At 37.4% G+C, this 26,077-nt stretch overlaps 1 protein-coding gene across 3 annotated transcripts in view; it reads left to right on the top strand.

The window, feature by feature from the left end:
- The window catches only part of SBF2 (SET binding factor 2), a gene marked incomplete at its 5' end in the record, with an annotated part of 353,908 nt that overhangs the window by 230,345 nt on the left and 97,486 nt on the right, over nt 1–26,077 (top strand). For all 3 annotated transcript variants that reach the window (XM_014581887.1, XM_014581886.1, XM_014581888.2), the window contains 1 exon segment: nt 1,333–1,401. In XM_014581887.1, the coding sequence (XP_014437373.1) occupies nt 1,333–1,401 (69 nt within the window).

Genomic DNA, 26,077 nt, shown 5'->3' with positions numbered 1-26,077 from the left:
AATAATAATATAATATTCCAACACACAAATATTTATTTATTCATTAGTCCATCCATAGACACTTGATTCCAACTTTTCTCTGTTGCAAAAAGTGTCACTATGAACGTGAGTATAGATACTATTCAAGTCTTTGCTTTCAGTACTTTTGGATACCCAAAGGTGGAATAGTCCAGCATATAATAATTCTACCTTTTTGGTTTTTGAGGAATTGGCATATTTTGTTTTCCATAGTAACTGCCATTTTGCATTCGCACTGAGGTTTTCTGACTGTCCTGTTCCCCAGTGACATTTCACCCAATGGGCTTTTTAACATTAGTGATATTTCTTGCTGATCAATAATGTAATACTCTTTTTAATACTAACAAAGAAAAATGCTTCCAATCCATTATAAGATGCAGTCCAACTTCAGCAATGTTAAAATGTGAAGGAAAAGGAACCAGCGGCTGGCATAATGGCTATGTCGTTAGACTCCCATATAGTCGACTGCAGTTCGAGTCCCGGACCCAGTGGCTTAAACTCACACAGGGTGCGTGTGCGTGCGTGACCAAGATCCCTAGAGGAGAATGAGGAGAAGGGATTGCGGTGTGGCCATCCCCCCTGAAAGGGGTGATTTCTCGTTTTCTGTCTCTCTGTCTCTCTCTTTCTGGTGAATACAAGCACCCTATAGCAAAAACCTCTCCAAAAAAAAGGAAGAAGAAAAAAAAAACTCTTAGACTCATTGAAATACAGTTGGTAAATATACTAAAACCCCCTTCAAAAATGTTTTGTGTTAAGTTGTGCAGTTTTTTTAAGCAGTCATCGTGAAGCAGGAAAGTAAAAGCGGTAGCTGTTTACCAATAGCGTATGAAAATTAAACCTTTCTGAAGGGACCAGCAGTTAGCATAATGGCTATGTCACTGGATTCCCATGTAGTCGACCGCGGTTCGCGTCCCAGACCCGGTGGCTTAAACTCATGCCGGGCACGTGTGCGTGCGTGCCCAAGATCCCAAGAGGAGAATGGAGGAGAAGGGATTGCAGCATGGCCATCCCCCCGGGGGGTGATTTCTCACTTTCTGTCTCTCTGTCTCTCTCTGTCTGGCGAACACACGCACCCTGTAGCAAAAATCTCTCCAAAAAAAAAAATATTAAACCTTTCTTAAGTATATCTTGCATCATTCCTAAAAGAAAACTTTTTTTTCCCCAAACTCATCTAATTACACCTTAGTGATACTTTAGAATAAAAGTAAAAACCCCACAGGACAGTAAACAGTATATACCAGATTTGGGTTTCTATACTTATATATTTGTGATCTCTAGTACACATTCTAATAATGTTCATTTGTTTTTTTAAAGGATTGTTCAAGTTTAGAAGAATATAACATTGCTGCAGCATTACTCCCTCTAACCAGCGCTTTCTATAGGGTAAGTTTCTTTGATCCACATAAAAGCTTGTTATGATTTATATAAATGCACTCAGTTTAATCTATTATGGAGCTACGTGGATCCTGTCCTCTTAGCGTATCTGTGGACATATCTATGTTTGTTGTAACATTTATTGCATGCTGTAAGCAGGAAATTCAATATAGAACACTAAATCATATGTTACAATAGCACCTCTATTCGTTCCATCCCTGCTTTTTCTCTCTAGCACTTTATAATGTCTGAAAGTAAGTATTGATGTGTTTACATGTTTGTTTTTTACCCTACCACAGAAAATAAAGTCTACGAGGCTGGAGTAGCGTCTTTCTTCTTTGTTTGAATGTTCCAGTCCCACTCAATAAAGACTTACTGAATGAACAAATGCATATATGAATGAACGAGTGATATCAGTGGAGGCAGGAATTAGAATTCAACTTTATTGGCAATTTCTTCTAAGAATTTTCTGCAATAGTCAAAGTAATTTTTATAATTGTCCCTTCCTCCAGTTCTCCTTCCCTTGCCTTCCCATAAGTAGATTAGTTCTTATGGCAAATAAATCCAGCATTTATTCTCTCTTTTCCTTTGAAGGATTTATAAGGAATTACATAATCACATTCTGAACATCACACTTAATACATCTTTCTAAAATGTGCAGTAAGAAACCATAGACCGATGGAAGCAGGCTAGCTCTCTTCAGATACAGGTGTACATAGTCAGCTTCATGAGGCTGTAAGTTGTGAGTCTGAATAAGGACCATGCTGTTTCTCTGCATCATCAAACTTACTACTGCAAATTTATGTTTTAGTATATAGGTCTATGAATTGTATTCTTCATTGGCTCATTTTGGCTCATTTTGTTGTGGACTTTGGCTGATTTGGTTAGGTTTAATTAGGGTTAGTTTCACTTTGTTTAGTTTGGTTTGATTTGATTTGTTTAGGTTTGTCTTTCTTTTTTTTCTTTCTTTTTAAAATTATTGCCAGAGGGCACGTGCACTTGCTATAAAAAGCAAGAAAGTGCTCCTCAGTGGGATATGATCATGGTACAGGCCCTTCCCTTCATTTCTCCATCCTTCAGGATTTGGGGCATGCATGCACACATACCCAGTCTGTTTTTCAAGCCACTACAGCTAGGACTCAAACCACAGTGAGCCTTGTGGGATCTGGCTCCCTGCACGCAGCACTTAACAGCTGTGCCACCAAGGTCAGCCCATGGTTATGTTTAGTTTGGTTTGATTCACAGTTCAGTCAGAAGCCAGACACTTCACTAGTAGTTGAATAGGGAAAAAATTTTTTTTCAATTATCAGAGAATGTGCGTGCTCAACAGAGAAAGAGAGAGAGGGAGGGAGAAAGTACCCCCTACTGGGGTGTGGTGATGCCACAAACCATTCTTCTACATTTTTTCATCCTATCAGGATTTGGTGCATGCATGCACATGTGCCCATCATGTTTTTCAAGCCACCCGGGCTAGGATTTGAACCAGGGTCAGCCCGTGGATTCAGTTTCCTTAACCACTGGGCCATGAGGCCCCCTGAACAGGGAAAGAATTATTAAGTAGGTTCTGGGGGATTAAATACCTAAGAGGTAAAAATTCTAAAGAATAGAGGGATGGAATGTAGGGAATAGCTATTATTTTCTAGGGCTCAAGCAAAGTACCTAAAAAAAGGAGCAAACTTGGAAGAGGGCTCCTTGGGCCTAAGCTGATTCATATCTTATTGGAGACATGGGGCTGTGGCCACTGGATGGCATAGAAGTTCACGGAGATGCAAAAGGCCAGGGCTGGCAAGCGGGAAGTCACCACTTGGGGTCCTACCAAAACTTCACAGATCGGAGCACATCTGGGTGTCCCACGTAACACTAGCAGGTATATGCCCCAGGAGCAAGAAAGAAGTATGCCAGAACCAGGAAGAGAACCTGCTTCCTACTCCAGTATCCCTTCAACACTTTTACTGGACAACATTGATCAAATACTGACATGACCCCTGTGAGCTTGTGTTAATAGTCTTTCTAGGGAACCAGCGGTTAGCATAATGGCTATGTCACTGGACTCCCACACAGTCAACCACGGTTCACGTCCCAGACCCGGTTGCTTAAAACTCACGCCAGGTGCGTGTGCGTGCGTGCCCAAGATCCTGAGAGGAGAATGGAGGAGAAGGGATTGCGGTGTGACCATCCCCCTGGGGGGTGATTTCTCACTTTCTATCTCTATGTCTCTCTCTGTCTGTCTGGTGAGCGCACGCGCCCTGTAGCAAAAACCTCTCCAAAAAAAAAAAAAATAGTCTTTCTAATAGAGCAGATGACAAAAACTCACACTGGTCCCCAGTTTCACCAGTGAGATGGCTATTTGTTAAGTAAGAGTAATATATACACATGATTGGAGAATTCAGCTAATATAGAAAGGTACAAAATGCAAAGTAAAAGTTCCTTCTCCCACCTTCATTCCATTTTCTCTGAACAGTTGGTTTTCTCCCTGGGGAAGGTTAGGTTGGGGGTCAGGAACCAGGCATTATTGCCAGGATATACATGGTATTTTGTTTTATTTTGTTTTGTTTTGTTTTTGTTTTTGTTTTACAAAAAGAATCAAACCATTGTAAGTCACAGTGTTTTCTCACCTTGCTCTTTTACTTAGTGCATTTTGGCGATCCTTCCTTGATAGTACTTGTACCTCGTTATTTTTAGTAACAGCTTATATATTTTATTCTCAGTGAGAAGAATGGTGGGTATGTACTTTGTATTCTCATAAGAGCAGGCGAATTCATTGGCACAGATGAAAAGTGGTATTTCTCCTTTAGCAATTTATTTAATGCAAAAGTATCCAAGATTTTCTACTTGTAACAGTACACAACTTAGTCTTAGGAATTTGTAATGTGACAAATCTTAGGAATTTGTAATGTGACAGCCACCACTAATTTAGTTTTTCTTTTTTTACCGTATACTGGAAGTTTACAGTTTCCTCACTTTTATCCATTTTTAATAAGTTAACATGTACTTCATGTTTTGTTAACTCTTATGAAGCCTTTCGGAAAGGTGGTGCCTTAATAGCCAGATTTAATTTTTAAGATTACTCTATGAAAAGTAATATAATCTTTTACACTTACTTTATTTATTGTTTATGTAATTTCATTCTCAATTCAACAAATACTATCAGATGTGCCCAGCCCCGTGCTTGTGTTTGTTGTAGAGCTGCAGATGAGTAGCACGTGGTCCTTACCCCCAAGGAAAATATCCTCTCATGTCCTTCTATGTCCATTAATCAGCTTTGACAGTAGAGGAGTCTTTTCAAAGTTAATGAATAACATTGGGTTACTTTTTTGTTTACTTAGATCCCTTTTGTTTAAAGATCATGTTTGTTAAATTAAGAGCCAGAGTATATACTAAGAATATTTAAAGCAGGTTTTTTTTTTAAGTCTGTTTCTTTTTTTAGAAGAAAAAATTATACAGTAAAACAAAATCAAATAGAGCATAAATAGAAACAAAATAAATTACCCTTATATTATTCCTTCCAAGAAATTAGCAATGAGCCATGGTGAAGACAGTGGATCCCTTTGCCATGACCCACCATTTAATACCTTCTCATCAGTGTCTGTGTCCTTGAGGGTCACCCTGTTGTAGCTCTTAGTAATCCAGGGAGTTTAGAAATTTCCTAGAATTGATCAAAGTATAATAATTCCTTTCTGTTGCTTCTTTGAGGCACATCAACTCAAAATGACCACCAGGAGAGCTAAGGACTTTCTCCTTTGCTACCCATTATTGTTTATGTTTACCCTGGAAGGAAAAATAAATACCCGATTTTCCTAAAATCTAAACACCTTAAGATATTGTAAAATCTAAACAAATTTCAAAGGTCTCCCACATGTACATGACACTTTGGGAATAGTTTAATGATTGAGAGCCTTAGTACAGAATAAGAGCATTATTTACACTCTCATTCTCAGTAGAACAACTTTCTTCTTCAAAGTTTTCATTTTATTCAGCATATAAGAACTTCTTTTTTAGTATCCAGCCATTCAGAAGATTTATTCTTATTAATAGGTTTATTGAAGTATAGTTTATATATCATGAAATTCACCCATTTTAAGTGTATATGTCAGTATTTTAGTTTATTTACAGAATTGTCAACCACTAACACAGTCTAATTTTAGAATATTTTTTCCACCCAAAAAGAAACCTGCCCATTTATAGTCACTCCCCATTTGTCCCTCCCAAGCAACCACTGATCTGCTCTCTGTCTCCGTAAGTTAGCGTTTTTTGCACTTTTCATGTCATTGGAACCATACAATACACGTTCTTATGTGTTTGACTTCTTTTACTGTTTACAGTGGTTTTGAGGTTCACTCATGTTGTTAGAAGTTTTCTTAGGACTATTCTATATTAACTAGGAATTTTCTCACCTGCAATGCTTATGTCACCTGCATATTTCAGACTGTATCTGTGTACATGATTTTACAGTTCCTTAATTTCTCTATCGCTAAATTTTAACTTGGACTTACCACTGTAAATGAGTATCTACTAGGTTAACTGACTATAAATGAACATTTTACACCTAGGCATTTTTTCCAGTTCAAAATACACGGGCCCAAGGCAAGTAAATTCAGGGTGAGGTGATAGGAAAGTCCGTTGAACATTACCTGAAAAAAAGTCATTTGTGTAAACCTACCTTAAATGATCAGTCAGAGAAACAGAAAGGGAACATCAAAGCATGGAGAGCCATAGGATTTCTCCAGCCCCCTCCGAAGTCGTGACTTCCTGCCACCACCAGGCCTTAGCAGTAATTCTTCACACAACCCCTGTCCCACAGAGTAAATAAGCTAAAATGTGTTATCTGCTTTCTTTATGTCAAAGCCCGATATTTCTTGTACAAGTCTATTTACCTAATACAACATGGTGTAAAGAACCTAAGTCCAGAAAAAGATGACAGGAATCATAGTATGAGAGCTGTTGAATTCTTAGTAGGTACAGGATGCTACTTTTGACTTGTAGTACTGACTCTAACCCAAAGAAGTACCATTTCCATCTTAAGGTGGAGGAAATATGACCTAGAGAATCTATACCACTTAGCTAGTACAGCACAGACTCAAACTCAGTCTTGCTGATTCCCAAACTCATGGTCTTTATCTTCGTTTGGCTCTTCAAATGAGTCTCAATTTATCCCTAACCTAGGAACTTTGTTTTGTCTTTTTGCTTAGAGAGAATTAGTGTCACTTATAACCCCTCATTTCTCCAAATACTTTTATCCATACGTCCAGCAAGTAGACTTCATTAAGCTTTGGCTTAGAGAGGCAAGGTAAGAAAATGTTTATTAACTGAATGCTACAGTTTAAACATTTGTTACATATTATTATTTCTAAGTTTCCAATTTTCACATATTTATAATAAAAAGTGTAGTAAGTACCTAAGTACTTAAAATGGTACCAAATACACTTTTGTGTTTCTCTGATGATTTACAAGTGACTAAGGGCCAGAAAGTAATGTGGAGGTTAAGGCTCTGGATCCCACATGGTGGACAGTGCACTTCGAGTCACAGACTCAGAGGCTTCAAAAGCTATGTTGTGTGTGTGTGCTTACATGCCCAAAATCCCAAAAGGCTGGAAGAGAAGGGATTGCAGTGTGGGGTGATTCCTCACTTTCTCTCTCTGTCTCTCTGACAAGTACACACACTTCACAGTAAAACTAAAAAAGATAAATAAATAGAAGAAGTTGTTTGAATACAGGCTTTACCTCTTAGATAATAATATGAACCCTTCTCATCCTACTATATACATGACAGTTTGTAAGTAATTCTAACTAGTGGAATCCAAATACTGTTTTCATAGTATTAAGATTGCTGCTAGAAGAAAAATCTAGTAATATAAAAGATAGATATTTCATCAGTCACTGTTTTTAATTAGAAAATGATAAGAGAGGTTCTCAAAAATCTACCAAACAGGAAAAGAATTCTGTTTACTTTGTGACTTTGTGATCTAGATACACTGCATTTCCTACAAGAATTCTCAAAAGATTACATTTTTGGCCAAAAAGGGGGAGGGGTGACAAAGAGTCTTTCTCCTGTTATTTTCTGCTGTAAAGTCAAACATTAATCTTAAAAATAAGTCAACAGAAAAATGTTTGAGAGTGAAGACAGGCCTTAACACTAGCTGAATCCAAATTTGGCCTGGAGAAGATGTGAATGGATTTATTATATCAGATGCCTCCAACACAGCAGAATTTTAGAATGGCCAGAGAATTAGTGTCTTGCTTTTATTTCCTCCCTTCATTTTCTTCTTCTTCTATAGGACAGTTTAACATTCCTCCTGCCTCCTCCCTTTTAGCACAACCTCTCCTTGCTTCGCTCACATTTTCTTTCAAGTTTTGAAGGTCTACTTTTTTCTAGTGTTCCATGAAGTTATTTACTCAGAAGCTCTAGAACAGGTGTTATTGTGGTTTTTAGTGAACAATCAGCAGTATTTTAACTTTTATAAAATGCATTATTATTTATTTTATTAATATTATGTATTTTTATCAAACTTCAACTGTATCACAGTGTCTTAACTGTAAATATGGCTGATAAGAATATCTACCTTATGGGGTTACTGTTAGGATTAACCGTGATAATATATGTAAAGTACTTACTGCCCAGCACATAATAAGCCTTCAGTAAATGTTAACAACTGCTGTTGATTTTGTTGTTGCTATGATTTGTCTTCCTTCTTATTCTCCTCTTAATCTTAGCTCATTTCCTCCACAGAGTACTATAAATATGGTAAAAGCCAATCAGAAGCCCTGTAGGTAGATATGCAATTGTCTGGACCAAGACCTAACACTCAGACTATCCACACACATACCATATTCTACGTATCAGGCTGTACACTCCCTACTAAAGTCAGGTACTGATTACTTGAACTAAAAAGAAATATATAGCTCCCCAAAAGTATCATGGTAAGGAAACTTCAAAAAGTTCATGGAAGGGGCTGATAGGTGGCGAGGTGGCTAAGGTGTTGGACATTCCCACATAGTTGACCATGGTTCATGTCCTGTACCTGGTGGCTTGCTTTCTCACTTTCTCTCTGTGTGTGTGTGTGTGTGTGTGTGGTCAAATTAAATGAAAATAAATGAATGAATAAATGAATAAAATTTAATAATTCTTTTTTTAAAAAGTTCATGGACTAATTAAGTTCATTAGCAAATCAATTAAATGGGGGGGAAAGGCATAGAAAGCAACCATGGATACCAAAGACAATGTGGGAGGAGGGTGGGACACGGCAGAGGGTGAGGGATAGGGAATCAAGAATGGCAAAACAAAAAAACAAAGTATACAAGACATAAGAAATGGAAAATTATTTGCTGATAACATGTATGTTGATGTGCTTGATTGAGCCAATATACAGTGTATTTTGGATGGAAAGTTCATTTGTATGCTGTAATGATGTATAGTGAATTAATGTAAAAAATAAATAAATTTAAAGAAAAAAAAGTTCATGGAAAAAGTGGAATTAAAGTAAGAGTTTATTTTGGGGCAAAAATATTTTGAAATCTATGCATATTTTTTCCATAATATACATGTTCTGTGAGCTCTTTAAAGACTGTATATGTGTTTAGAAATGAACTAAACATTTGACTCTGGGGTAGAAGGAATCTAAAAGATCTAGTCAGGTATACTATCCATTCTTCTTATCCTCTTCAATAAGATTACAAACTCAAATGCTCAAAGAAGCCAGAAGAGTAAGAAAAATATAAATGATTTAAGTAGAAATTGTACAGAACCAGAAAATGCTTGGTCCACGTTAAAGGAGCATCTGCTATTTAGTTCCAGTCATTTGTTGCAGGACAAAAATCGGATATAGTTTGCCAGATCTTCCACTTTTCAACTTTTAAATAAACTTTAAAGGTTTCCTAACTGATTATTAAGAGTAAAACTCAAAACAAAGAACTGTGTACAGCCATCCTGTAGCTTTGACTTCTTTATGGATCTGTCTAGAAAATATTAAGAAGTACAGAATTTTACCTTGAAAGGCAGGTCTGACTAAAAATACAAATTGGAGAGCCTTTTACAGAATGATGATTATTAAGCCCTGTTGGGAGAAGAGAAAAAAATGGAGATCAGAAACTTGGAAAAATCTCCGAAATGACAAAAGGAAGGAAAGCCAAAGAATGAGATCTCACGAGAGAATCACTTGGAGAAGAGCAAGTGAGGTTGCAAAATTACTATTCGGAATAGAAAAAAAAAGTTGCTAATTTGAGCAGTCTTTTTTAGTAGATTATGTAGTGCCATTAAAAATCAACTGAGCAATTATTTTATAAGAAAACATTAGGAAAGGAAATATACGTTGTCCCTTTGTACTCTGTAAAAATTGGTTCCAGGACACCCCCAAGAATCCTATACATGCAGAAACCAAAACCCATGAGTACTCAAGCCCCTTACATAAAATTACATAGTATTTGCATATAACCTACAGACTTTTTTCCATACACTTTACCTCTAGATTACTTACGAAGGCATATACAATGTAAATACTATGTGAATAGTTGTTATATGGTAGTATTTTATTTATATATTTTTTGTCATATTGACTCTACTATTGGTAGATTGACTCCATTATTTTATGGACAGAACCCATGAATATGGAGGACTGACATAATTATAAGCAAAAGCTAAGCTCTATTCTACAGCAGCAAAGAAATTTATTTATTCTGTTGGTCCCCTCTAAGTACATTTTCTTTTTAGAAAGGAAGAGGCATATAAAAGGACGGTATTTGAAAAAAACAACTAATGCTCTCCCTTCCCTATTTTGAGACTGTAGGGGGTGAGGGCAAAGGTAGCACTGAAAGGAAGAGACAGTCCTTCCTCTAGAAATTCTTGTAGGGACATAGGGAACAGGGCAAGAGAGCTTGTCCTGTGTGGATCTGATTCAATCCTGATTCTGCCCCAGCCTTAGTATACCCAGATCCTGTTGCAGAGGGATTCCAGGACAATCAAATAATTTCTGATACACAGATTCAAAATAAATATATATATATGTATATATATATATATGTAAATAAATAGGGGCTGATCCCATGGCCTAGTGGTTTGGAGAGCTAGATCCCACATGGCCCACCAAAGTTCAAATCGCAGCCCTGGCAGCTTAAGAAACAGGCTGGGTGTGTGTGCATGTATGCCCCAAATCTCAGCAGGATGGAAAAATGGAGGAAAAGATTGTAGTGGGATCACACCCCATGGTGGGAGTGTGCTTTAGTTTTCTTTCTTCTTTCTCTCTCTGGCAAATGCATACGCCTTCTGGTGATTCAAAAGAAAGAAAGATGAAATGAAAAAGAAAAAAATTTACAACTTAATTAAAACTTGAGATTTTCAATGGAATGTTTTCATCTTCTAGAAGAAAATGGATTTCTCTCCCAAAAGTATATCTCTTTATACTTTGCCACTACTATGTATAGGATGCAATATAAAACGTTTATGTCCCCTCAAATTGAAAAAGGAACTAGGGCCAGTCCCATGGCCTACAGGTTAAGGCAGCCAGATTCCACATGACTAATTATGGTTCAGATCCCAACCCTGACAGCTTAGAACACATGCCAGACATGTGTGCATGCATGCCCAAAATCCTAAAGAAGAAATGGGGGAGAAGGGATTATGGCCTGACCACACCCCATTGGGAGGTGCTTTCTCCCTCCCACCTCTCTCTGTCTCTCTTTGTCCTTCTCTGGGGAGCACACACACCCTTTGACTATTAAAAAAAAAAGAAGGAAAAGGGGTCCAGCAGGTAGCACAGTGGTTGGGGTACTGAACGCCCAAATGGCCTACTGCAGTTCAAGTCCCTGACCCCATGGCTTGAAACTCATGCTGAGTGTGTGTGCCTGTATGCCCAGTCCTAGGAGGAGAATGGAGGAGACGGGATTGTGGCATGGCCATTCCCCTCGGGGGCGGGGTGTGATTTCTCACTTTCTCTCTGTGTCTCTGGTGAGTGCATGCTCCCGATAGCAAAAATCTCTCCTAAAAGAAAAAAGAAAGAAAGAGGGAAAGGAGAAAGGAAAGAGAAGAAGGAAAGAAAAGGGAAGATAGAGAGGAAGGGAGGAAGGGGAACTGGTATACCTTGAAGTCCACTGTGATTTTTCTCAAAACCAGTCAGATCTCTGCTATTTCTGCCTACTGTCCCATCTACTGTAAAACTTGGAGGGGGAAAAAAAGATGATTGTAAAGTATACAAAACTAGATTAGATACAGTTTTATTCACAGACAACATGAGAGTTAGAAGAAACTTTTAGACAATATAAGCTTTAAGAAATTTAAGGAATATTAAAACATTTTTAAATAATGTAATTAAAAGTACATGAGCCTGTCAGAAGTGATGGCATCGTGTTCAGTAATGGAAGTAATTACACTGTCTGAAATGTCAGGGGCTCAAGAATTTTCTGCCTTAGAGTATTTCCATGAAATATGCAGATCATGTTTACATGATTGAATATGCTATTTATTTTGTTAGGTTTTCCTTTCCCAGAATATTAGCTTGAACAATTATAGAAAAGTAGCTAATTCTTGATTTGGCTCAGAAAGGTGGAAAGTCAGGACCAGCAGTTAGTGTAATGGCTATGTCACTGGACTCCTATGTAGTCAACTGCGGTTCGAGTCCGGACCCAGTGGCTTAAACTCACGCCAGGAGTGTGTGCATATGTGCTCAAGATCCCGAGAGGAGAATGGAGGAGAAGGGATTGAGGCATGGCCATCCCCCTTGGGGGATGATTTCTTGCTTTCTGTCTCTCTGTCTCTCTGTCTTTCTGGCGAGCGCCCGCACCCTGTAGCAAAAACCTCTCCAAAAAAAAAAAAAAAAAAGGTGGAAAGTCAGAGACTGGACACAGACTGCAATGCCTCACAGCTCCAGCTCTTGGGCAAACAGGAACCTTTGGCCCAGAGCTTTAGTCAAGGTAAGTATTTCATGCACCCACAGCCCTGGAACACATGCTTGGCTTTACATCTGATGCACGCCAGGAAAGGTGAAATCTACAACCTTGGGATAAGGAGAGACAATAGGAGAAAAGTGCAGTTAGAGAGTGAGCTTTGAACTGAGAAGAGCATTGAGAAGGCTAACTCCTAGCCTAAAGTAAGATTTTATTTGAAGAAAAGTTAAAAATTTTTGAAGCTCCCTCCCATCTTTAAATAAATAGAGACTCAAAAACTAACTCTTCATACTTCTTTATTTTATGGTACTTTTTGATGATAGAGCATGTCACCAAAGAAGTTTTTTGGATTGAATTGATTACCCAGCATTCAATATGAGAGCCTGGGTTTCTTGATTCCAAATCATTTATTGCTCTATGTGAGCTCTAATCCTTTGACCTGGATCCATGACTCTCAACTCTGCTGCACATTGCAGTCACCTTTAAAGTCAACAGGTGCAGGCCACCTGGCAGTATTGTAGTTAAGGTGGCTCACATGGCCAACTGTATGATTCGAGTCTCAGATCTGGCAGCTTAAAAAATATGTCCAGCATGTGCGCATGCTCAAAATCCTGACAGGAAGGAGAAATAGAGAAGGGATTGTGGCATGACCATACACCCCATGATGGAGCGTGCTTTCTCACTCTCTGTCTCTGTCTCTTTCTCTCTCTGGTGAATGCATGTGTCCTCTAGCAAAATTTTTTTAAAAGACAAGAAGTGCAAAGCCCCCATCAAAATCTGTAAGGCTGAGTGAAGTCTGGATATCAGTGTCTTAAAAGTTCCACAGTTGGGGCTAGAGGGTGAAACAGCAGTGGAACACAACTCCACAAAAGTGACCCACATGGGAGGGTTCCAGGTTTGCATCTGGAGACCTCCTTGCATATGCTGGGCACACATATGCCCATGATCCAGGCTGGCTGAGACTGGAGGTGGATCATGGCATCAAAACTCTATTGGAGGTACTCTCTGTCTCTCTCTTTCTCTGTCTGTCTGTCTGTCTCTCTCTCTCTCTCTGTATCTGTCTCATTGTTTCACTCATGGAAAAAATAAACTTTTTTTTAAAAAGTTTCAGTTATTGGACTAGGACATATTTAAGGGTCTCAAAACCCTGAGAGTCTGTTATTCACTTTTGCGTAAGTGCTAATGATGTCTAATACAATTTAATAACATACTTCACCAGTAGAAACTGGTCATAAAGACAGTAGTCTAGTCAGGGGGGAGTGAGCAGGGGAGACTATAAGGTCTACAAGTTTAGACTTCTAAAAGACAGGTTAACAAAAATGAAAGATATTTTTAATTCATTGCACCTATTGATTGAAATCAGAAATTATTTATTTTTTACAAATAATTATTTAATCTTATTAATTATTATTATTTTCCAATTTGGTACAGGGTACATGTGCTCACCAGAAAGAGAAAGCTAAAGAGAGGGAACATGAGAAAGCAAGCTGCCAGGTCTGGGACTCAAACAATGGTTGGCCATGTGAGAGTCCAATTCCTTGACCACCACACCACCTGCTGGGCCCCAGAAGTTTGGGGGTTTTTTTCTTTTCTTTTTTTTTTTTTTTTTTTTTGAGGATTTTTCGTGCACTTACCAGAAAGACAGAGAGAGAGACAGAGACAGAAAGTGAGAAATCACCCCCTGGGGGTTGACCACACTGCAATCCATTCTCCTTTCAGGATCTTGGGCATACACACACACATGCCCAGCATGAGTTTAAGCCACCAGGTCCAGAACTCGAACTGCGGTCGACACATTAGAGTCCAGCAACATACCCATTACACCAACTACTTGTCCCCCCAGAAGTTATTTATTCTTTCTCCGTTCAGAGCCCTTTGGTGACTACATCAGGAACTTTAGCATAGAAGAGCTAGTCTCTGCCTTTGAGAAACTTGTGATTTATTATAACAGAGTTGGGATAAAAGAACTAATAAAATGAAGTAGTAATAGTAGCAGTACCTAACATTGACTGAGTACTTCCTGGATACCAGACACTGTACTCAACATACATCGTACCGTTTAGTCCTCACAGTCATAACCTGAAGAGATGGTTTGAGTTCAGAACTCATTCTAACCATCAGTCAGTTCTCAAACTAGTGAGAAATTATTAAATGGTTATTTTTTAAGCCACCAAGGTTTGCTTGTTCTTTTTATGCATAAATACATAATAGAAATGCTATTATATACTAACTCTTATGGAATGCTAGCTTATACTGCCATTGTCATCTTTGAGTTCAAGTTAGGAAGTCCTGATATGATCAACTGGGGCTTTTGTAGGTGGTTGGGTAAAGGAACCAACATGAATTAAACAATTTTTATTAACTTTGCAATCAAATGTGGCTTAAAAGGAATACTAAGTAATGCAAAAGAAGATATTTTAAAGAAGTATATTAGAAGTTTCACAAAAACAACACAGTGTCATATGTACCTGTGCTGATCAGTGGCCTCATGCTAAGTTATTTTCCATATTTCAAATATTTGCTGAAGTTATATGGTTATAGTGTAGTCTGCGATTCAGGATATTGTGTCACCGTGAATAGTTCTGCCTCAGGGTTATAATAAAACATTTACTTGCTTCATCCCAATGCTTATGATGGCATTAGGACATTTTCTATGAAATAACAATAAAAACACTAATGCAAAATCTTCAGTGTTAAATATTGTAGTTTGTTTTTACTCAAAGAAGCCATAGAATTCTTTTTCCGAATTCTTTTCTGAGTGCCATTTGCCTTTTTGCTCTTTCGTGTTGAGGAGACTTTTATATTAGATCAGAATATTTGTCTATTTATGAAGTAATTGATTTCCCAATTTCATATTTAATGACTTGACTCATTGTGTTGTAAAGATCTGTGGTATTACAAGGAAAGCTGTGGAAAAACAACACAATTTTGCTTTATTTTTCTTACAAAAACAAGTTCGTTTGTTTAATTGGAGGAGATGGGGAGAGCTGTTGAGACCATACTTTGCCAAAGAGAAAATCTGTTCTCTTTTCCATCCAAAAAAATTAACTGAGGCTGACATGACTTCTGGGAAGTCCATTGCAGCTGACATCTGGGTGTGCCCCGTGCCAAAATGTTATCGTGAAAAATTGGTCCAACAGGAGTGGAATTTGAGTCCTCTAAAAGAATTGAATTTTTAAAAAATTATCTGGACAATATCACCTTGTTTGGAATGAATGAGCTTTAAAGTTTATAGCATAACTCTCCTTGTTGTTATGAGTGATGAGATGACTGTGTCACAGTTAGCGGTTACTTATTCCTAATACAACTGTGCTCAGTTTCAGTGACTTCTTCCCAGTGCTGTGCCTGACAATACATTTTAGAATTACCATTCCAGATCTCCACAGAGTGCTAAACCCATCTTTGGTGCTCTGATAAATGGCCATAGTTATAATATCATTTTTCCTTAGGTCCTAGTGCTATGCAGAGAACACTCTGTTCAAATGAAGATCTTATCTTACTCAGTCATTGCCTCAATTCATTTATATATTTTATCTGTCATCTGTTTTGTTCTTGGTCTTGAAAAAATTAAATTCTATATCCAAAAATATTTTAGGAATGCTTATTACTATGCTGTAAAAAGGCAAAGCAGCTTTAGTATCTTTATGTTTATGATTGGCATGTGTGTAATCGTTAAACCACCACTGACCCCACATCTTTTTGTTTTCTATTGAGAGCACTTACCAAAGCCTTCTGGAGGCAGTAAAAGGATCAAGGCACATACCTCTGAGGGTATATATGTGTGTGTGTGTGTGTGTGTGTGTGTGTGTGTGTGTATATTCTAGTCTTTCATTGAACTCAAAATACATTTCTGTGATCTTTCAGTTTTTTGAATTCCTTTGAATTTCTGAATCATAAAATTCTACATCTCAGAAATAACATAATTCAATTTAATTCTAAGCTCAAATTTTTCAGTTGAGCATGTTCAGACTGAAAGAAGTTTGAATGACTTGACCTACTGAGTGATAGACTTTGAGAATCACTTTGATGATTGTTAGTAAATTGACAACATGCTTAATGAAGATAGTAATATTACAGAATAAACTGGTATATATATATTTAATATAGATAGTTTCTATTCCTTCTTAAATTTGAAAGTCAAACTTGCAGTCCAGGCCATTGATAAAAATATCATAAAGGGCAAAACTTTGTAGCAAGCCATTTGACACTTCTGTTTAGAGCAACATCAATCCACTCTATCATGAGATGTGGAAAATATGGTAGGAAAGATCATTGGAAATGAAATCTACTCCATCACAAGATGTGGAAAACATGATGGGAAGGGTCATTCGGAATCAAATGACAGAATGCCTAGAATGTCATGGTAAAGAGTTTAGACTAATACTCTTCTCTAGTCACTAAGGAACGTACAGTCCCATTCTCTTGAACAGGGCACTGACTTGATTGTTCTTCAGAAACACAGCAGGGTACAAGACGCTCGGGAAGATTATGAGGTTGGAACAATGGAGGCCACTTTGTAGGCAAGTGTAACAGACAAGTGTAAATAGGGCACTTGGGGGAGAGACCCATATAGAAAGGTTCCAAGGGTTATGAGCCAAATGCCTACAGAGGCCAGAAGACACAAAAGCGTGTGAAGTAGGCCCAATGCAGAGCAGGCGACACCTCTATGCAGCCACCACTCAGCTCCAGCAGCTATTGCCGTATAGGGGTGCGGGAAAGTTGTTACCACACCTTTCACATTTTCAAGAAGCTGGAGATTCCAATTTTATATAAAACCTCTTCATTTAAAAAGCAAAAACCTAGACAGCCAAAGCAAAACGTATCTGTAGCCGGGATACAGCTAACAGGATGCTAACTTAACAGCTTCTAGCTTTTAGCCTCTGGTTGTGAATTTTTGTCAAACTTGGGACCAGAATAATCTGGATTTTAGTCTTTTCTTTCATGATGGCTGAACATTTTTACCCAGACCAACAGTGGGGAGCATGTCTTTGTCCAGAAGTGAGCACAGCCAGCTCTTCCAACAGACTTCCAACTTTATTTCCAGCTCCTCTATCTCCCTAGGGACCCTTGAAGGTTCTGGTCTGCTGTTCTGGGAGTCAAAGGACATACTTGATTATGTTGGTTTTCAGTAGACCTTAATGTTTTCATTTTGGGCAAGGACTCTCTGGCCTTAAGACGGGAATTAGAAAACTTTTGGTGAGGTATAGCCTGATAACATAATTGAGAAAAGGAACAGAAAATACAAAACTCAAGACTCTCTTTGTGGATAGCAAAAGTGAAGACTTTATTAGTTGCCTGTCTCTAAAGAGAACTTTATAAATAGATTATTCTTCTAGTTTAATTTTGCTTAGATAGCACTGTTTCTTTCATATTAGTCAGCATTGTTAGCATTTTTCAGAAGTCATAGATTTGATGAGGATTTGTGGAGGAGCTGCTGAATTATAGAAGAACCGATTACAGCAGAAAATAAATTAAGTGGTGCTATAAATACTTGACTCAGTGACTCAGCAAATTCCCTTATTCAAAGTGCAGAAAACGTTTTGTACCCAACTCATGAAGTCTGTTTTTAATTTCTGCAGTTGTCCCTGTTTGTCACCGATAGATTTTTTTTACATGATATATGAGACAAATGTAAAGAAAGACCACTTTCAGAGGGAGGTTTGAGTGTTGGGGAAATGAAAACAGGGGGAGCCCTAAGTCACAGGCATGCTTTAGCACTGATGGCAGAGGATTACTAGGGAAGAGTCAGAAAACCATCTGGAATGACTGAGAAATTAGCTGATTTTATTATACTCTTGGGTGACATTTCCAGCTAGTAAAAATAGAATTAGAATTATAATCCTAGAAGCAAACCTCTAGAAAATATGTGATTTACCTTCTATTAATAGTACTCAACAAGTATTCCATGTACCTCCAATACCTATATTTAAGATACTTTAACCAGACTTTTGAGCTGATGCTATGATGTGCAAGACATGTTCTCTGCTCTCAAAGGCTATTAGGAGAGAGAATATATGTACATAAATTTTTTTCATTTTTTATGTTTCATTGATAGTTTAATGTTTCATTTTTGAAACCCTTTATTAGCATTTAATAGATATTTATTACCATCTCTTAAAAGTATGCAAAAATGGGAAAATGTAGGCACTAACTTCCTTTGATACATTTTTTTATAAAACAATAGAGTATTAAAAAAAAACTGTACCTTTATCATTTTTGTTATAAATACTGATATTCTTCATTGTTGTTATACTTTACTACATTGGAACTAATTTATCAAATGCTGCTCTATCTTGTATAATCCTGACATGGAATTTATAATCTAACTTGGAATTTCAGTCCACTCTTGAGCCAAAAAAAAAATAAGTCACAGGCATGCTTTAGCACTGATGGCAGAGGATTACTAGGGAAGAGTCAGAAAACCATCTGGAATGACTGAGAAATTAGCTGATTTTATTATACTCTTGGGTGACATTTCCAGCTAGTAAAAATAGAATTAGAATTATAATCCTAGAAGCAAACCTCTAGAAAATATGTGATTTACCTTCTATTAATAGTACTCAACAAGTATTCCATGTACCTCCAATACCTATATTTAAGATACTTTAACCAGACTTTTGAGCTGATGCTATGATGTGCAAGACATGTTCTCTGCTCTCAAAGGCTATTAGGAGAGAGAATATATGTACATAAATTTTTTTCATTTTTTATGTTTCATTGATAGTTTAATGTTTCATTTTTGAAACCCTTTATTAGCATTTAATAGATATTTATTACCATCTCTTAAAAGTATGCAAAAATGGGAAAATGTAGGCACTAACTTCCTTTGATACATTTTTTTATAAAACAATAGAGTATTAAAAAAAAACTGTACCTTTATCATTTTTGTTATAAATACTGATATTCTTCATTGTTGTTATACTTTACTACATTGGAACTAATTTATCAAATGCTGCTCTATCTTGTATAATCCTGACATGGAATTTATAATCTAACTTGGAATTTCAGTACACTCTTGAGCCAAAAAAAAAAAAAAAAAAAAAAAATCCTAATAACTACATATAAAATAGAATTGTTAGAGAAGTATATATTAATTTCTACATAAGATAGTGTCTTAATATACTTGGAATGCTATAACAAAATACCATATAGATTGGGTGACTTAAACAACAGAACTTTTATTTTCTCACTGTTCTGGAGTCCGGAAGTCCAGGACCAAGGGTCCAGCCAATTTGGTTTCTAGTGACTTCTCTTTCTGGCTTATAGACGGCAGCTGATATATCACTGTTCTCACGTGGCTTTTCCTAAATGAGCAGAGAGAGAGAGTACATGCAAGTTCTCTGGTGTCCAAGGACACTAAGCCTGTTGGATCAGTAGCCCACCTCTATGACCTCTTTCAACTTTAATTACTTCCTTACTCCAAATTCAGCCACACTGGCCATTAGGCTTCAACCTGTGAAGTTGGAGGGATACTTTCAGCCTGTAACAGATAAGTGGGAGCAACTAAGGAAGGCGTTTTGAAAGAGGCAGCATTTGAATAGGACCTTAGAGAATGGGTAGGATTTTAACTGTTAGAGATTGGAAGGAGGGATTCCAGTGAAAGAAACAGCTTGACCAATGTCATGGCGGTGAGAAAGTAAAGTATATTCAGAATGCTGAACATTTAGTTCTGTAACCTACAGAATAACATTTATATAAATAAACAGTGTTTAGGAAGTCAGTAAAGGGGAGAATGTGATCAGGTTGTTTAGTGCCTTATAAAACATCAGTGTCTGTTTCTGCACTGCTTATCTGGCTCTATGCCTTGGTCATGTTCTTTACTTCTGTCGATCTCGGTATTCCAGTGTGTTAATGTTAAACTGTCTGAGGTTTCTTCTAACTTGGTGAGTCCTTCAGAACAAGTAAGGTATTTAAGTTTAACATGTGTTATATATTTGTGTATGCCTGCATTCACACTTGTGTTCTCACACTAGCAGATATGTAGGTTCTGAAAGTGTTTGATGATAGGTGAAAAGCCTGCTGTCATTTAATGCAGGTTGGATTTAAATTCCTCCCTTTCCTTCATGACTTGGGAACCTTATTCAGCATATTCAAAGCACCCAAACAGAATCTCTCAGTGGGGATTGACCAGCAAATTGGGAAAATATAGCTGACCTTTGAACAATGCAGGGGTTAGGGATGCCAACCCCTACTACAGTCGAAAATTCATGTGTAACTCTTTTTTATTTTTAGATTTTTGCTAGAGGACTTGTGTACTCACTAGAGAGACAGAAAGTAAGAAATCACCGCCCAGGGAGGATGGCCACACTGCCTTCTCTTCTTCTCCATTCTCCTCTAGGGATTTGGGGCACACACACGCACGTTCCCGGTGTAAGTTTCAAGCCACTGGGTCTGGGACTTGACCATTGGTTGGCCAGGTGGAAGTCTAGCATCTTTAGCATCCATGCCACTTGCTGGCCCCCCCACATATAACTCTTGACTTTCCCAAAACTTTGCTAATAGCCTACTGTTGACCAGAAGCCTTACCAATAATATAAACAGTTCAATAACACATATTTTGTATGTTATATGTATTATATACTGTATTCCTATGATAAAGTAAGCTAGAAAAAAGAAAATACTAAGAAAGTCTTAAGGAAGAGAAAACACATTTACAGTACTATATTTATCCATATCGTAAGTTTATGTCATCTGTTTACAAGATAAATTGTCTGTTAGTACCCACATCAATATTATCTTATATATGACAACATATGTATGTCTATAATGATGTTACACATATTAGTAACACAGACATCAAAATGGAAATATAATGTGAAAAATAAATTTGTATTTATTTATAGGTCTAACAATTCACCAATGGATAACAAAGCAGCAGCAATAGAATTCCTTTGTGGTAACCTAGTATAATCAATATGATTGCTTCACATTATCCTAGCCCTTATACTAATGAAGGAAGCACTATATGAAGTTATTCTAGGTTTATGGTATTTCACTAAATGCAATGAAAACTACATGAGAATCATGAAAGAGCACTTTTTTAACTGCAGTTTACTGGAGAGATGAATTGCTCATGGAGATGATTAGCATCACAAGTTTAGGTGTGGTTGCTTTGTTTGTTTGTTTTTAATTTTGCCAGAGGGTTGTGCACTTGCCAGAGAGAGATGAGGGAAAGAAGGAATGAGAAAGCACACACACACCCCCAACATAGGGAGAATGGTCACATCACAATCCCTTTTCCTCCATTTCTCCCTCCTTTTGGGATTTTGGGCATGCACATACTCATACCCAGCATGTTTCTCAAGTCGCTGGGTCTGGACTCAAACCACGCAGTTAGATATGTAGGATTCAGCCTTCTCAACCTCTACACCACTGGCTGACCCCCACCAAAGGTGTTTTAAGCATATACTCACAATATTTGAACCCTGCTCAATAGCAACAGGAGGTAGCTACAAAATTCTTAATACTAGTAAAGTATGGACTAGTTCATCTTATGCAGTTATGGCTTAATACTATATTTCTCTTAACTATAAATTGTTGCATATCTCCAAAAATGTTTCCAATATATTTATTGAAAAAAATCTGCATTGGGACAGCAGGTGGTATGGTAGTTAAGGCACTGGACTCCCACATGACTGACCACAGTTCAAGTCCCGGACCTGGTGGCTTGCTTTCTCACTTTCTGTCTCTGTTTGTCTTTGGGTAGTGTACATGCCCTATAGCAAATTTTTTAAAATAATAATAATGGGGCCAGCAGGTGGCATGGTGGTTAAGGCACCAGATTCCCACAAGCTGACCATGGTTTAAGTCTTGGACCTAGCAGCTTGCTTTCTCACTTTGCCTCTTTCTCTCTTTGTCTCTTTCTGGTGAGTGCTTTAAATTTGTCCTGTAGCAAACTTAAAAATAATAATAATGATAAATAAAATTTAAAAACAATAATAATAAAATTAAATAAATAATTCATTTTTAATAAAGTAGGGAATTTTTTTAGAATTATTTGGTTTTAATTTTATTTATTATTATTTTTTCATTTGACCAGAGAGAGAGAAAGAGAGAAGTGAGAAAACAAGCCATCAGACCTGGCACTTGAACCACAGTCGGCCATGTGGAAGTCCAGCACCTTAATCACCGTGTCACCTCCTGGCCCCTTAAATAATTCTATTTTTTTTTAAAAATACTGTATATTAATAGACCTGTGTAATTCAAAACCATATTGTTCAAGGGTCAACTTGTCTATGACTTCTCCCACCTTGTTCCATACCCTTTTCCAATTTTACCGGCCCTCTTATTTTCTCTTGCTTTTGACTTTCCGTTCCCTCATGACTACTACCTACACTGTTATGGAAATTTAACTCCAAGGCCTTCTTTCATATTCAGTTTCAGACAACTGGATAAAGGTATTCCTAGGCCTGTAGTAATATTTGCTTTTTAGTAGGAATGAGGCCTTAAACTACACCAATTAAATATGAATAGTAAAGTTCTAGAAATTAGTAAGTAGAGGAGTTAGGGGACGGAAGGTAGATTTGTGGTATTCCTAAAAGCCTTAAAAGTGGGAAATGATCAACTGAAGCTTGAAAACCCTCTTGAGTTTTAGAACAGTTTAATATAGTCTTACAGCTATCCGTTTATTCTTAACCTTGGACCTGTCTTGGTTATTTTTAGCCAGGTAATTACTGCTATTTACTTATTGGGTCATCGGAAAAATCATGCCACATTTTTGCATAGAAAAAAATATGTCATGACTTTTCCGATGATCCAGTATTTTCTAGAATGCTAGGTGTCGTGGATGGGTTACCCATGCAAACACTTGGATACTTTTGACCAAGTCTATATGATTCTGTAGATGATTCTCCTGAGAAATGGCTATTAGGTAAACAACTTCTTCCTCATTATTGAGATTCAGTTTTAAATACTCTTTCAAAAATAACTAAGAAGCAAGAGAGTTAAAGTTGAAGAAGAGCTGTTTTCTTACCACAAAAGAGGAGGAGCTTATTTCTTAAGAAATAAAATTTCCCCCACTATATACAGTTAGCTTACAGTACTAATTCCTTTTCCCCTCAAATATAGATTGGCCTACTTCTGTAGGATGCACGTGTAAATCAAGAAGGTGTTACCTCTGTAATAAACTTAAGCCAGGAGCTTAGGTGACTCATCTGAGAATACTCTGTAAGTCAGAAAACTTCAAAGCCCATCCTCAGTATTTATTGCTCTGTGGCTACCACTTTGCGTAGGAACCACGTCGGGAATCACATTGGCTGTTCGTCACTCTTTCTCTGAAGACCACAGCTTCAAAATAAAGCCCTTAGAAAATGTAGGCATTGAATCAACAGTTGCAATTTAAGTCTTCATTTGGTCATTGACAAGAGCCTTCAGTTTTCAAGTCAAAACAGTATAACTTGGAAATTTGGACCTGAAGATGTTGATTTTGTTGTTTATAAGAAATGCTTTCAAGATTTTGCTTTCTGTAACTGTGATAACAATCTGTGTGTGTGTGTGTGTGTGTGTGTGTGTGTGTGTGTTTGTCTCTGAAAAAGTTTAGTAGATGAAAACTAAGGAAGGAATACTACTCATACTACAGAATTGTAATTCAACCACACTGCGGTTGCTCTTTCATCTGGTAAGAAGTAGAAAGTAGTATAAGGAATAAGTTCATTTTTCTTAGATTTATGGCTATTACTTGGTACTAAAAATTCAAGCCAAACATCACTTATCATCAGAACTTGCTAATTATGTTTTCTCTTGATTTTCTTTGTCATTAGAATAATCTTTAGAATAGTGATAACATTATCTAAACTTAATGAGGATTTAAACTTTAAAGTTTAAATCACATGAGGGGAAAAAATATGCTCTTCCAGGAGATTTATCTGCTTTTTTTAAAAACTTGTTTTTCCTTTATTCATGATAGAGCACGTACACATGCATATGAGAGACAGAGAGAGAGAAGAAAAGGATCACTCTCCACAGGTTCTGGTCACATGAGGATTCTCTTCCTCCAGTCCTGTCTTCCTCCAGCCTATTGGATCCTGGGCACTGGAACATATGCCCAGTGAGTTTCAGGCTGACCAGGCTGGGAATTCAAACCATAGTTGCCGTATGGGAATCTGGCTTCTCTTGAGCAGTGCATCAAGTCAGCCAGCCCACTTTCTCTTTTGTAATCTAACTACAGTAGTGGCTATTGAATGCAAGCAATTTGGAGCTAGACAGTTGCAGCCTGCTTTCTAGGCACCTGCCTGCCTTGTGTCTAGACAGATTCCTAGAACTGCTTACTGTTCCTCCATCCTGGCAGGTGATTCTGCTTTCCAGAGATATCCATGACTCCCCACATGGGCTTTCCGCTGTTGAACTATTGTACTGTGTACCGTGTCTTTGTATAACCATGCCCTGCTCCAGTATCTCCTCGAGCTCCCGACCACTACAGTTATTACTGAATTCATCTTAAGTGTCATATCCTGCACTGAGTGTTTCACGTATTGAATCCTTCATGGGGAAGACCTACTCTGAAATGAAGTTAGCACAGTACACCTTCTTAGCTTTGCTTCTCTTTTGTACCTTCTGAATTGCCAGACCGTGATGAATGGCTACAACCATGATTTGTTTGACTGAGCTAATATTTTTATACCTTGCTAACATATAGCTCTTTAGACCTTTATAACAAGCTGTGTTAATCACATCTTAGTGATTGCTTTTGCTCACTGAAAAGATTCCTTGAATCCTAGAAGAGCAGTTTTCCTTTTATCTCTGATAAAGTAGAAGAATCCAAGTGAATTTCAAGAATTCTTGAGCCTCACCTAAAATATGCCTAAGCTATTACTGTTTTGTAGGAACACTATTCAGTTGCATCAGTGAAGCAATAGGAGTTATTTTAGAATATATGCTGTTTGGGGTAAACATAGCCTATTTGTGTTTGCTACTCCACCTTGAATCTACCAGACCAAGGGAGCTTAGGCCTTAGAACCAGTAGCTGTAAATCCCTCTTCCATCCTCACTTGATACACCACTGCCTTGTTATGAATTTGCAACACCCTCACTCTAGATCTTATTTTAAGACAAATTGCATAGAAGGTTTCCCTGTCTCCAGGAGGAATTGTGCACATACTAGTAATGGTGAGAAAGAGACAGAGTAGATCATGTACTTTGAGCAACAGTGAAAATCTGCAGAACAACCCTTCATGAATCAGATTTCAATGAATGGATATCTGTATAGAAAATATCCTAATGACGAAAGTAAAAGCATAAGAAACTGAAGCCAAATCAAAGAATTTCAGTATCAGCAAAACTTTACAATATCCTGGTTATTTTACTTTCCTAATTAACCTAATGTAAAAATCTAAACATTTTATTTCAAGCCACATAGTTGGAAATCTTGTTTTAGGCCTCAATAAATATAGTTAATATAAGCACAGCGAGCTATTAGCCATATTTTTCTCCTCCTCCTCTTCCTTCCCTTTTTTTTTTTTTTTTTCCTCCTTAGAACTCATGTGCTCCCCAAAGAAAGATAAAGTGCCCCTCCCCGCTACGTGGGGACTGTCATGCTGTAATCCCTTCTCCTTTTCCTTCTTTTCTCCTTTTGGGATTTTGAGAATGCACACACACATTCCCAGTGTGATTTTCAAGCCTTCAGGTTTGGGATTCAAACTGTGCTGTCAGCCATGTAGGATCCAACTGTCTTAATCATCATGGAACTAACTGGTGGTTATGGTTATTATTTGAGGGTTTTTTTGTGTGTGTGTGAAATAAAATTTATATGTAATAAAACATACAAATATTATAGTATGTTGACTTCTTTTTTTAAGGGTTTTGCCATAGGGCATGT

Source organism: Tupaia chinensis, unplaced genomic scaffold, assembly GCF_000334495.1.
Source record: "Tupaia chinensis unplaced genomic scaffold, TupChi_1.0 Scaffold141165_1, whole genome shotgun sequence".
NCBI classification, from domain to species: Eukaryota; Metazoa; Chordata; class Mammalia; order Scandentia; family Tupaiidae; genus Tupaia; species Tupaia belangeri.
The sequence above is the reverse complement of the archived record's forward strand: the minus strand, read 5'-3'. Positions and strand labels throughout refer to the sequence as shown.